This window comes from Equus caballus, chromosome 3, assembly GCF_041296265.1.
Source record: "Equus caballus isolate H_3958 breed thoroughbred chromosome 3, TB-T2T, whole genome shotgun sequence".
Classification (NCBI taxonomy): domain Eukaryota; kingdom Metazoa; phylum Chordata; class Mammalia; order Perissodactyla; family Equidae; genus Equus; species Equus caballus.
This window is the reverse complement of record NC_091686.1, coordinates 8,144,242-8,158,707: the sequence shown is the minus strand read 5'-3', so window position 1 is coordinate 8,158,707 and position 14,466 is coordinate 8,144,242. Positions and strand designations below refer to the sequence as shown.

Sequence of the window (14,466 nt, the reverse complement as noted above, 5' to 3'; positions counted from 1 at the left end):
TATTCCACTCCCTGGAGGGAACTGCTGCTCATATTTGTATTGTGTTTCTGCAGTCTTTTATCTGTTGGCTATTTACTCCCTTAAAAATAGTACCACAGAAGAATCTGCACACAGCTCCAATGTGTTTTGCTTTTTTACACACCAACAAGCAATTCTCAGACACCAGCTGAGTGTCCCACAATTCAACTCAATTCAGACACTATTTACCAGGAGATAGCATCAGATGCCACAGTTTAAAGGCTCAATCCTACAAGACTGCCCTCTGCTTCAGATGCCAATACAAGTCTGGATTGTTACCTGTGCTTCTGATTGACCGGCTATAAATCAGAGTTTGCCATGATCCCGCTTTGAGTTCCACTAATTTGTTAGAGCAGCTCACGGAACTCAAGAAATTAGTTTACTCACTAGACGACCAGTTTATTATGCAGAATATTAAAGGTTACGAATCAGCAGCCAGATGAATAGATACATAGGGCATGGTTCTGAAGAAAGGAGCTTCTGTCCTTGTGGAGTTTGGAACCTGGCACCATGGCATGTGGACCTGTTCTGGTTCACCAACCTGGAAGCTCTCTGAACCCCTGTCCTTTTGGTTTTTTATGAATGCTTATGTGCATATGCATTATCAATTAAATCCTTGGCCCTTTACCATTGATTCAACATCCAGACCCTCTCCCTTCTCCAGAGATCAGCCGAGTGGACTGGAAGTTCCAAATCTCTAGTCACTGGTTGGTTCTCCCACAACCAGCATCCATCATCAGCTGTGGTCCAGAGGTCACCTCGTTAATATCACAAAAGACGCCTTTATGGTTCTCATCACTCAGGAAATCCCAGCATTTTAGGAGCTGTGTCCCAGAAACTAGACAAAGAAATATGTATTTCTTATCATAAATCGCAATATCCCCTTACTCTATACAGAGAGTTTAAATGGCCGCTTTGCTCATTTATAAATATATCATGAATATCATTCTATGTCATTAAATATCACAGGCTGACATTTTATAGCCACATTACCTTGAGTACTGAATCATATTTTATTTACCTTATCTCTTATTTGAGGTCATTAATTTGCTTTTGATGTTTTTGATAATATGTGGTGCTCTGATGAACACATTGTAGCTAAATCTTTGTGCACACTCAGGAATATTTTTGGATAACTTCTAAGAAATGACTTCTCTGAGTCCAAGAAAATGCACCTGTTGTTAAATTTTCCTCCAGAAATGTCCTAACTACATTACTTCCATTAATATACGAAAACCTCCATTCACTGGACCTTAGGCAATGCTTGGGGCTATTAAAAAATGTTGTTGGCTAATGGATGGACAAAATGATAATTATTATTATAATCATAATTATATATATATTTTCTTTTTCTTCTGCATTATTTGAATATTAGTATTGTTCTCTTTTTTGACATATGAATTTCTTATTTTGTGAATATTATGCCTCTTGCTCTTAGTGATCCAGGAACGTTTCCCCCAGGGTGGAGATCAGGAAGTCATCTTTGCAGCCTCTGAACATGGCACTTGGCAGCGGTGCCATCCAAGCACCTTGGTGCCTCTGTCACCTCATCCTCATACTGGGGGCAGTGATGCCTGCCTTCTGGATACACTGAGATCAGGAAATGTTGCTCATAATAACCTTGGAAATATAAGTGCTCGATAGTATGGATCTTTCTGGCTGTGTGAAGGGAGGATTTCAAACCTCTCTTTGCATCAATTTTCTTGCCTATAAAACTTGGATAGTAAGAGAACCAATGTCATGGGGCTGATTTGAGGATTAAACGAGTTAATGCACAGAAGTACACACCCGGCATGCTAGGAGGACTCAGTAAATGTTACTAATTGCAATCTATGTTGGGTCTTTAAGACCTGTTATTAGGGCAACCATTAGTGCTTGCCTGTGATGGGTTGATGACAGGATTGTAGGTTACCAGGGCTGTGGACCCTTATGGAAATCACTCCTTTCACTACGTCTGGCAGATTGAGGCCAGAGCAGGGAAGGAATTTAACCAAGGCACCCTGTGATATTAGTGGATGAGGCAACACTAGAACGCAGTTCTTTTACTGTTGCCCCACAAATATTTCATCCCTGACCTGTTGTAAGCCCTAAATGTCTGCCATTTGAGTGACTTCTTTCGGTTTATGGAAGTCTCTCATGGACTAGAAGATGTTTACCTGCAGCCCAACATACAGAGCCCAGGGGAGAGCCAGGCTGCATTGGGGTGTGCAGGAAATCGTCCGCTTCCAGTTGTAGAGGCAGTCTCCTCTCCTTGACCCAGGGCATGTCGAAGGCTCTGGGAAGGAGACAGGTGCCAAGCCTCCTCACTATACGCCATCCTGGGAAACCTTAGTGAGCCCCAGGGCCCCCCACCCAGATTCTCAGATACTTTCCTGCCCATTCCAGTGTCTCCAGTCTGGTAAGAACAGCTGTGTTACAGGTCTAACCCTCCCAGTCCAAGTCCCAGACTGACCACAAGAGATGTCTCCTTGCTTAGCTCTGACTGACTCGGGACTTCTTCTTTCTCCCCACTCCTCCCAGGTGCTCCCAGGACGCAGTGATGGGTCAGATGCTCTCAGACCTCGTTACCAACAGAAAGGAGAAGATTGCTCTCAAGTTTTCTGAAGACTGTCTTTACCTAAATATTTACACTCCCGCTGACTTGACAAAGAAAAGCAGGCTGCCGGTAAGTGGTGGGAACCACTGGTCAAGGCTAGCGAGTTCCAGCCCTCCAGGATCTTCTGGTGGAGACTAGAAGAGGATGAAGGTAGTTTGGGGTGGGGCCACCACCAGCCATGGCTGTTTCAGGGGCCCCACGGCTTACTTTATCCAGCACAGCCCAACCACGTGATCATAGGAAACTGCAGAGGATGAAAACCTTTCCTTTCTTCTCTTCTAGATTCTTTGGATGGCCTAATAATTAAATTGACTTAAAACAGATTAACAGGAGAAAAACAAATTTAACTTCATGCATACAGGAGCTTATCAAAATTGAAGCATCTAAGAAATCGCCAAAGGAAGCAGCATTTACATGCTTTAGATAAGGAAACAGTAATTTGTGAAGATTTGACAAAGCAAAGGATTTTGGCTTGAAGTAGAAAGGGAAAGAGGGAGTAGCAAAGTTTGTTTATTCAGCTTTCTCGGCCTTGAATTCCCCACCTCTGGTGATAAGGATGCCTTTTCCCCTCCTGGTGCAGGGAGGGTACCCTTCACATGGAGATTTACTTCCTGCTTTCAGGAGACAAAAAAGGGTTAGAGTGTCCTTCTTGCACTTGCTGTTTCCTAAGTAATTTTCTTAAGTAAGTTTATTTCAAAATAAGCAATATACCAAAATGGCATATTTTGCAGTGGCATATTGTACTTCCTTTCAACCCCATTTTCCTCTAGTGACAGACATAGGATCTTTGGGGGAGTTTGTTACATCTCTGTAATGTGCATTTCGATTTTTCCGAGTTCTCTTACACTAACAAAGAGGAAGAATGATTGCTCTTGGATGATAGGTTAAGAATCTGACACAGAGAGCAGATAAGACATAATTTCCAATAATGTTAGAATTGAAAAGAACCTTAGAGATAAGCCAACAACCCAATCCTTCCTTTACAGATAGACAAATTGAGGCCTAGAGAGGGGAAGGCGAGGTCACACAATAGGGGTGGCAGGATAAGAGTTCGTTCAAGTCTTCTGATCTTCAAACCAGTGCTCTTTGATACAGACTAGGAAATCGAGCCTGTGTGCGGTGTTACCTCAACATGCAGATCAGTCTTGGAAGGTGTCCTGTGAGGGATGTGTGGGGACAGAACCTGGGTCAATCCAGGAAGCACTTTGTTTTGTCTTTGGCCAAACATCTGAGATTTTGTTCTTGCTAATTTTCCTCCCTAGTTGTCTTTGGCATGGGCTGATGACCCAATGAGTCAGCATTTCCTGAGTAAAGGGAGGCCCAGAGATGGGCAGGCTTCCAGACTCAGGCTGGAGTCTGGGGAAGGGGCTTCTGGAAAAGTAGGGGATCCCTGGGGTGGATAAGGGAGGGGTGTGAGCAGCCAGCCATCTCCCGGGACTCACCTGGCATGATGCGCAGGAATCATGAGTCATGAACTGTGCCCACCCTGATCCTCAGTTCTTATCAAAGTCCCCAGGACATAGTAGATTCTTAGATCATTATGTCAAGTGATTGAAGACTTCTTGGAGGAGGTGGCTTTTAGGCTGGGCTTTGGAGTATAAGTGGGATTTGGGGATGGAGAAGACTCAGGTGGAGGCAGAGGGAAGGCATATTAGGAAGACATGCCACTGGGGACATGTGCTCCTCTTGAGAGAATCATTTACACATAGGAGAAGTTTAACTCACTGCCTAAGAGATAACTAAGATGAAGCTGAAGTACAAGGGCTGTGGCGTGCCGAGTATGCTGAGCTGAGGGAGGGGTCCAGGCATGAGGATGACAGAAGTGTTGGGAAGAAGATGACACCCTAAGCCTTGGCTTTTCCCATGATGGTGTTCTCAGCAGGAAGATCCCTGGGAAGGGGTGGCACTGAGGCTGGGGGACACGCAGGGGAAATGAGGATGCATTGAATGGGTTGGTGGCCTGGGCCCCAGCTAGGAGAATGGGGAAGAAGAATGACCGCCTGCTCCAACTTTACTGTGGACTGGTGAACTTTGGGTAACGGCCTCCTTGAGTCATCGCTAAGAGGTAGGAGAGCAAAGTAGGCAACCTCTTGAAGTCCTTCTCAGATCTGCTTCCTGTAACCAGTAATTTGGCTTCCTCCCTGTCCAGGTGATGGTGTGGATCCACGGAGGTGGTCTGGTGGTAGGCGGAGCATCGACCTATGATGGGCTGCCCCTCTCTGCCTATGAAAATGTGGTGGTGGTGACCATTCAGTACCGCCTGGGCATTTGGGGATTTTTCAGGTAAGATATTGGACTTCCTCACTGCACACTGTCCCCCAGAGCCAGCGTACTAGGACTCAGCTCTTGTCAGGTCAGCCCCCAGGAGGATCTTTGCTAAATTCCCTAGTGAGGCACCCAAGGCCCTTCACAACTACGCTCCATCTACTTTCTCATTCCCCAGCCACATTGGTCCACTTGCTTCTAAGCTTTTGCATGTGCTGTTCCCTCTGCCTGGAATGCCTATTTGACCCAACAAACTTTTATTCATCTTGCAAGGCTCAGCTCAAAGGTTTGTTGTTAGTGTCATTGATTCAATTCAGACTCCTAGCCACCACGTACAGCAGAGCAGAACTCTGCCTGGTCCTTCTGTGCCATCCTCTCATCTTCTGGCGCTAGATCAGACAATGCTCCATCACTGTTTCACAGTGTTTTCATGGCAATTTTTTTGGAAGTGGGTAGCCAGGTCCTTCCTCCAAGTCTGTCTTGGTCTGGAAGCTCCACTGAAACCTGTCCACCATGAGTGACCCTGCTCGTGTTTGAAGTGCTGGTGGCATAGCTTTCAGCATCACAGTAATACTCAGCCACCACAGTTTGACAACTGACAGACTCGGGGTGCGGTTACCAGCCTCGGAAATAAGCCTGAGCCACAACGGTGAGAGTACTGAATCTTAAGCGCTAGACCGCCAGGGCTGGATAACTCAAATGTCACGTTCTCTGAAATACTCATGTTCTTTTCATCTGTGCTGCCCCAGCACATTGCAACCTCTAAAGTGACAGCATGCTGCACAGCAGTTAGAAGTTGACACATCTTACCTTATGGGAAAGTGAGGGAGGGGCAGACTCTTGATGGGAGCTCAGTGAATGGTGTGGGTGAGAGAATGGGTGGCTGGAGCTGGGAAGTTGTGAGAGCATATGATCTCGAGGGACAACCCTCCCAGGGAATGGCAAGTCCTCTCATCCCGTTTCCTTCTGCATTTGGCACATTCATGAGTCAAGGCTAGAGTCTTCTCCATCGCATCTCCGTGGAACCAGAAGCAGGTTCCCTGCAGCATAGGGTTCTTGAGAGCCTTTTCTGAATGCATCAGCCTCAGGACCTCTGAACCTGAGATGGCTGATGGGTGGCCTTGTGGCGTGGGGGGGGGGGTGGCAGGTGGGCTACTCACTGGAAAGACCTATGGAGGTAGAGAAGGGTTATCGCAGGCAAGTCATGACTCAGGATGCATTGCCTTCTTTGAGATTCCTCCTCTGTTTCACCCAGGGGCCATTACTCCGCTCCGCATTACAGGGAAACTGTTATATTAGCTCTCCCTGCTTCCTCTCCTCCCATCTCTACTCTACCCACACTAGTGAGGTGTTCATCTTGATGACACCACCAAACTGCTCTGCTCAAGGTCACCAATTAGCCCAACCTTGAAAACAACCATACACAGTTTGGGCAGCATCCACTCATGGTCACTCACATGTTTTTGAAAAGCTTCCTGCTTTTGGCTCCCGGCCACCTCCTACCTCACGGACTGCTCCTTCTGGACCCTTCACTGGGCCCTCCTCCTCTCCGTCCTTGGGCCTCCATGTGTCTCCTTCTCCATCTGGACTGCTGCCCTGAGCTACCTCAGGGAGCAATATCACAGCTCTCTATTTTGGGCCCCAAATTCTCTCTCGAAACCCAGATGCACATCACTAACCACCTCCTCTACCTCCTGCTGTCTCCACTGGACATCAAAGGGCACCTCACACTTCACCGGGACAAACTAAAGCCTTGATTCCCACTGCCCCTCCCCCAAAAACACTCCCACTTTTCCCACAGCGCCTCCTGCTCAGCTGCTGCAGCTGCATCCTTCTGCTTGCTCAGGATAAAGGCCTTGTGGTCAGCGTTGACTCTTCTCTTTTTCTCACACCACATCCAGTGGACTAGAAAATCCTCTTGGCTGCACCTTTAAGATTCATTCAGAATCCAGCCAAGTCTAACCTCCTCCCTTGCATCCACTCCAGTCTAAGCCCTCTGTGTGTCTTGTTGGAATCATTGTAATAATCTCCTGCTTGTATAACTGCTCCTTTTATTCTCTGATCCGCACAGTAGCCAGAGTGATCACTTAACACATAAACGGAATCATGTCTTTCTCTTGCAGTGACTTCCCACATTACTTACAATGGCATCCAGTCCTTACCAAGGGCCACAGGGCTCTCTCTAGCTACATGTCCTACACTCACACTTTGCTCACTGGACCACGGGGCCTTTGCACTGGCAGTTTCTTCCACCTGGAATTCCCTTCTTTGGATATTTGCAAGGCTCTGTGCTCACTCATTCACTTCTCTACTCAAATGCCACAGCCCCAAAGAGGCCATCCCTGGTCATGTGATCTCAAATAGGATCCCACTGCCCCACCTCTGCCATTTCCCTTACCAGGTTTTATTTTTCCTGAAAGCACTTTCAGTACTTGACCTCATATTCTATGCTTATCCTTTATTTGTTTATGATCCATAGTGTGAGCTCTGTGTAGTCAGAGGTTTGCCTGTTTTGTTCTCAGATGAGCTCCTGGCTCTTAGAACCGCATTTGGACATAGCTGATGCTCAATAAACAGATACCGGATAAAGGAATGTACAACCCACAACAAAACAATGCTACAGGAAGGAAGGCAGATGAATAGCCCTGTGTCAGGGCTATGGAAGCCCTGTCTCATTTCAGAAAGCTCACCTAGAGCCCACAACCCCATCTGTGGTCCTGAGAGCCCTGCCATGACATCTCTGCTCCCAGCTCACTCTGTTCTCTTACTCACAGCACAGGGGACGAACACAGCCCAGGAAACTGGGGTCACCTGGACCAGGTGGCCGCACTGAAATGGGTCCAGGAAAACATTGCCAACTTTGGAGGAAACCCAGGCTCTGTGACCATCTTTGGAGAGTCAGCAGGAGGTGAAAGTGTCTCTGTTCTTGTAAGTGATGCTGGCCCTGATGTGGCTCCTGATGGGACCCCTTGTAGCCTAGCCAGTCTAGCCTGGGGCACCTTTGCTTACAAGACCTGGATTCAAGGCTAATGCTACTCTGCACAGCATCAGATGGTGGAGAACTAATGGCCAAGCTCTCCTTGGCCCCCAGGAAGCTCCAGAGCTCAGCTTAGCATCCTAGGTCCATAAGAATCTCCAGTTACAGCTGAAACAAGGACATTCCTCTCTTCTCACTTGATTGACCCCTTTCTCTCCTTCCTAATGATTTTCGCATTAGGATTCACCTCACTTCTCCTGGGAAGTAGGTGTGGGTATAAATTATGAATAAGAGGATTCAGCTATGAGATTTGGACAGAGTGTCATGATTTGGCTTGTAGTCAGATCTACGTGTCAGGGGACACAAGCACTAGAACAGGTCAGGGGCCTCCTCTTAGGTGGTCTGAAGTCTAGTCCATGCCCAAGAGGGAAGGCAGCAGTGTCTGGATGAGGGATGGAGCTGGGCTGAGGGAAGCGGGTAAGAGGGAGGAGGAGTCAGGGGGAGGGATGGGACTGGGGATGTGGGACACAGGCATGACATGGGAGCCTTGTGTGGGGAATGGGGCTGGGGGAAGCAAAGATGGAAAACTACATTAGAAGGTGCTGGAAGCTGTAAGGACCCCTCCAGCTGCCTCACAGCAGAGCAGAGGGTCAGCACTGTTAGCTAACTTTTAAAACACGTATTGTTTTCATAATTCAATATGCCGAGGAAACTGTTTTCATATTTTATACAGTGGAGAAAAAGGAAAAGCCCGGATAACCCCAGAGAAGGAAAAATTCACCCACAGTCTCATTCCAGGGATACATACCATGGGCATTTTTCTACACTTTTTTCCATGACTCATTCTATCAATCTATCATCTATCAGTCTATCTATCTATCTATCTATCTACCTATCTATCATCTGTCTATCTATATAGGATTTATTAAAGAAAAAAACCCTTCATTGATGTTAAAATATACCATCAATTTGCCGCTAATCATTAAATACTCTTGCATAATTTTATTTTTCAATGTCACATAGTATACCATCGTAAGAATGAAAAATAGCTTGCTTACCCAATGTCAAAATATTGGAACCTTCAATTGTTTCCAATTTTTACTCTTATAAGCAGTATGAGCATTCTTAAAAATTGTGTGTGGGCAGACCAGGGAGTGTAGTGGTTAAGTTTGTGCATTCCGCTTGATCAGCCCGGGGTTCACAGGTACAAATCCTGGGTGCAGACTGCACACTGCTCATCAGGCCATGCAGTGGCAACATCCCACGTACAAAAAATAGAGGAAGATTTGCGCAGATGAGTGAAAATTTTCCTGACAAAAAAGAAGAAAAACATCGCATGTGCCTCCACGATCCTTTTCCCTAGGATATGTTCTAAGTAGTGAAAATGCAGAATCAGAATTTTGCCTTTGAATTACTGCTAGGAATTTCCTAACATGTATCAGATATTTTTGATTATTACAATCAGCGTGTGCCACACACTTTCTGTTCTGTCCCTCACTCTGTGCTCCCGGCTCCCTCCAGCTGAGGGAGGTTTTCTTTGAGTAGCCAGATGCCAGAATCAGCCTGGGGAACATGCCAGGCCAGGCAAGGACCTGTCATGTCCACTGAGCCCCAGGGTGTCCAGAGGTGGGGCCAGGGCGGAGCTGTGGATGGGGGCAGCTCCTGAAGACCCCTCCCATGAGCATAAACTCTCTTCATCTCCACTTTCCTCCCAGATGTTATCTCCACTGGCCAAGAACCTCTTCCACCGGGCCATCTCTGAGAGTGGCGTGGCCCTCACTACTGCTGTGTGCAAGAAGGACTCAAAGGCCGCAGCTCAGGTGGGTCTCACACTGGGACACCCCTGCACCCTTAGCTCTGCTCTCCTGGAGTCTTCAGAGGCCTTTGTTGCCATGGGATCCAGCTGACGTCCACAAGGAATCACAGAAGAGAGGATGGCTGACTGGGAAGGGCAAAGAGATACCTCACTCAACCTCCCAGTTATCCAGCTGCGTAACCTGGGGGAGGGTATGGAAGCAGCTGGTCAAGGTCAGAGAGTCATGGGGGCAGAGCTGGGCCTCAAGCTCATGATACTGGACTGCCAGCTAAGAGCACTGTCCACAGACCACACTTCCCAAAGTGTGCCAAGGTGGGTTGCTGAGCCAGCCAGTGGGCAGTGGAGTCTCACCGTGTGTTGTCTCTCTCAGGGTCTCAGATCTGATAAACTCACTTGTAGCAAGGAGTCTCATATGGTTCCTTTCTTAGGGCCTTATGCCTGGGGTCCATTCCTGGGGATTAATTCATTTATTCAATCATTCACTCAACAAATAATTTTGATATAGCCAGACACCTAGAAACCACTAGAAGCATCTTCTAATGGAGTAGACAGATTAATGATTACATAATCACACAAATTAGAGAATGTCAACTGTGACAAGAGCAATAAAGTAGAGGACCTGATGTCGTAACAGAATCCAAAGGAGCAGTTAGTCCATGAGTAGGGGGCGGTTATCAGGAAAGACTTCCTGGAAAAATTATCAGTGAGTTGAGATCAGAGGGATGAGCAGTAATTTACTTGGTGAGAAAAGAATATTCTGGAAAGGGAACAGTACATGCAAATGAACTGTGGTAGGAGCAAGCATCTCTAGTGAGAGAGAATGAGAAAGGCTGATATGGCCAGAGCAGAAGGAGCAGAGGGAACCTGGAGTGAGCTGAGGATGGGGACATTGCAGGGGCCATGCTGCACAGGACCCTGGTGAGGACTTTGTCTTTATCTGGAGACTGTTAGGAAGCCAAGGAAGAGTGAGCCACAGGAGGCTCAGCTGAGGAGGGCCCGCTGGAGTCGGTGATGTGGGGTGTTTACGTAGGGCTGTGAGAGCTGGTTTCATGGAGTGGTGGGGGCAGAAACCAGATTTAAAGGGGTTGGAAAGTAGGAGAAGAAAGGAAGACAACAGGAACTTTAGAATCTTTGAGTGTGTTTTTTCAGAATTCATTGGTTGTAAAAAACACAAGCCCCCTTGACCAGGCTGAAGTCAGGACATGCAATGTATTTAAGAGAAACAAGTGGCAGAGATGGGGCTGGATTTGACTATCAAACAGGAATCAGAAATTGGCAAAATTAAGTGTATCTGAGACTTTTATTCTTGCTCTTTCTCTCTCTCTCATTCTCTCCTACTTTTCCTCTTTCTCTCACTGTCTTCTCCTCCCCTTCTTGACTTGACTTTTTATTTATTCAACAAATACACACTGATCTGTGATTCTGTGTCAGACACTGTACGAGGCTCTGGGGAGCCGTGCACACTCTCCATGGCCCCGCCATCGTGGAGCCTGCCTCCTCTCCATCTGCCTCTTCTCCTCTGGTCACTTTGTAAGTGTCTTGCCTGAGTGCAAACGTCTAGTAAATGGATGAGCTCGGATTTGTAACAGGACAGAGTGATTCTGGACTCCATGCTCTTAGCCCCACTCCTGCTGCCCCTGCTTAGATGTTCAGCTCTGAGATCATTGTGCCCGTTCTAACAGAGATAAGATAACAGAAATAGAGGCTGTGTAAGTGTCATGACTGGAACCAGGACCCACATCCGCTGGTCTAGAGCATTTTCTGCCACCCCTGCTGTCTTTAGAAATTGAGGTTTGGATGGAACACCTCTTTATTGACTGAGCGAAGGGACATGACTCTTGAATTCTGCTATTGTCTGTGATCTCTGCAGAAAATTGCCGTCTTCAGTGGGTGTAAAACTACCACCTCGGCTGTGATTGTTCACTGCCTGCGCCAGAAGACAGAGGACGAGCTCCTGGAGACATCGCTGAAGATGGTATGTGCTCCATTCTCCTGTCTGCCCAAGCTCTCCACCCTGTAAACCCTGAGTCAGGCTTTGTCATTTCAGCTGTCCTCTCACCCAAGAAAATATACCTGGAACAATGTCTTATCTCTCAGGAGCAGTGTCAGCCTCTGCATCTGAATAAGAAATTTCTTTTTTTCTGTTTTATTATGAAATATCTCAAATATTACCAAGGCAAAAAATAACACAAGGACCAATTGTGTAATAATCCCCCAGTTCTGTCAAAACTTACTGTTTTGCCATTCTTGTTTGCAGATATATTTTTAAGAAATTAGGCATTACATATTCCCAGAGGAAACTACCATCCTGAATTTTGGGCATGCAGATATTAAGGAAGATTTTCAGGAATGTTGTCACAGTTCATCTTGGCTAATTTAGAAAGTAGCTCAATTATAACCCAGTGGTTCCCCAATTTTCTAGATTTTCTGAGACTCACCTCAATTGTGATTCCAGAATAACCATACGTCAACCCATTCATCCGTTCCACCAACCAACCATCCATTCATCCATCCTTTCATCATCTTATTATTCACCAACCCATCCAATTCATCGATATGCTTTCATCAATCTAATATCAATCCATCTGTAATTTTCTCTTTTCTGTTATCTATCATCATGCATTATGCAGCCACCACATATCTTTAATCCATCATCCATCCTTCTAAAACCCATGACCCACTTATCACATACCTGCTAGTTTTCATCAATCTAGCCACTTAACCGTCCTATTTATCTATACTCCAGGTATTGACCAACTCCGTCCATCCACCCACCCATCCATCCATCCATCCATCCAAACTAGCCAAATGGGAGCAAGTGTAAAAGGGAAGGTGATGCAGACATGAATTGGATACAGTCCCTGCTCACACGAAATTATTCAGGAGAAACACACCGTAGACTTCTTGGGTTAAGTGTAGCGGGAGTATAGAGAGGAGAAGCATTCAATATAGTCAGTAGGGATACTTCATAGAGAAGGTGACATTTGAGGATTGATGGATGGCTATGGCAGTGGGTCATCACAAGGAGAAACACCCAGGGAATGCAGCATTTAGGGCCAGTGACGACCATTCCCTTTGTGGAGGAAGGATGTGAATGTGAGCCCAGGAGTCGCGTAAGACCCTGGCCCCTCTGTCTGGACCCTGGGCTCTTGAGGATACTCCTGGAAGCCCCAGGACAGGCCTCTAGCACTGGACTCTGCTCTGTTCCCATGGGTTGACTCCAGTGTGGCCTTGGGTCTTGGATCCTTGTTTCTCTGGCTCAAATGAGGTGACCAATGTGTTCAACGAATCAAAGCACAACAGTCTTCTGATGTCTGGAAAGAGGAAAATTTATCTCAGCAATTCGCCACGTGGCTCAAGAGGACCCGGTTTTAAGAGGAGAGTTGGTGACTTTGAGAAAACCCAGAGAACTTAAGATCCCGTACTATCCTTGTGAGATTTCCTGACATCGTGAGGAAGTGTTTCCATGATTATCCATTTACCTAAAATAAACACACAAGCACACAGAAACACACTGTGCACCCCCCCACACCCCAACATACACCCCTGGGTCGTTCTGCTATAATCCATAATAGAGTGATCCTTAATGATCACTTACTTGCATGCTAGTCAGACCCCTTAACTCTCATCAGTGCAGTCTTGGTGAACACACAATAAAGAAAAGTGTAGAGTGCAGTGAATTCCCGCGAGCTTGTAGGAGTGAGGACTTTCTAATGCAAGAAGAGAAAACTCATCTCAAAATGCCTTGAGCAGAAAAAGAAATGTGTTGTAACAGAATCTTCAGGTAACTAACTGAAAACTAAACTACAGTTCTGGAGTAGATGGCTTCAGGCATGGCTGAATCCAGATGCATGTATTGTACTATTAAGAATCCATCTCTGTCCCACAGCTTTTTATCTTTCAGTGTTGGCTTCATTCTCAGGCAGGTTTGTCCCCTGGGGAGGTTAAAGACAAGAAGAGCACTCTAGACTTACATTTTATCTGCTTGGAAACCTTCTTTCCCAATAATTCACTTAAATGTCTTGGGGTAAATTCTATTGGACTGACATGGGCATGTGCTCATCCCTGAACTAATCTCTGTGGTCAGGGAGATGGGGTACCTCAGGTCACATGTAGAGGCCTGGATTCATGGACTGAAAGTGGGGAAGAAGGAGGTCCCCCAATGGAAAAAGGGGGTGTTGTTGCCTGGGGAAACAAGAGGGGAAATGGATGGAGGGCGGGGCAGGCACCACCACAGACATGCTCTCCAGAGCCCCTTCCCCTGTCCTACACCTACAGCCTTTTCTCATACCCAGGTCTGCTAGCGTCCAGCTTTTCTCCAGGAAGCCTTCTCACCCACATCCTCTGCCTTTGTCTTCACAGAAATTTTTCACCCTTGATTTCCATGGAGACCCTAGAGAGGTAAGGACCTTTGGTTTCTCAATTACAGGTTTTAAGTCTTGACAACTTTCAAGGTCGGCCTGTGGAGTCATAGTAATTCCTTCTGTTTATATTCCTGGGGCCCAGAGAGGAAGTGACTTGTCTGGATAACACAGCCAGGAGGACCAGACTGGAACCCATTCCCCTTACTCCCAGTCCTGTGCTCCCAGTCATCAACTCTGTGTTCACTCCACCCAACCTACATCTCCCCTTCTTGTTTATATTTCCTGCTTCCAAAAATGCCCCCTTTAGAGACAGTTGGAATAGAAATGTCCACTGGGGGAGATGGAGATAACTGGGTAAGGGGTTTCTTCAGGAGCCTTCACTGAGGAGCCCAGATCTTCTCCTGGAGGCTGCAGGGTTGGTTAGCTGTGC

At 46.6% G+C, this 14,466-nt stretch overlaps 1 protein-coding gene across 2 annotated transcripts in view; it reads left to right on the top strand.

Annotated features, from left to right (window-relative positions):
- Nucleotides 1–14,466, top strand: part of LOC100051065 (liver carboxylesterase) — a 31,358-nt gene that overhangs the window by 4,956 nt on the left and 11,936 nt on the right. For both annotated transcript variants that reach the window (XM_001491828.5, XM_014738406.3), the window contains 6 exons: nucleotides 2,539–2,683; nucleotides 4,764–4,897; nucleotides 7,654–7,807; nucleotides 9,572–9,676; nucleotides 11,543–11,647; nucleotides 14,035–14,073. In XM_001491828.5, coding sequence (XP_001491878.1) covers nucleotides 2,539–2,683; nucleotides 4,764–4,897; nucleotides 7,654–7,807; nucleotides 9,572–9,676; nucleotides 11,543–11,647; nucleotides 14,035–14,073 — 682 coding nt within the window. The remainder of the gene's footprint in view (nucleotides 1–2,538; nucleotides 2,684–4,763; nucleotides 4,898–7,653; nucleotides 7,808–9,571; nucleotides 9,677–11,542; nucleotides 11,648–14,034; nucleotides 14,074–14,466) is intronic.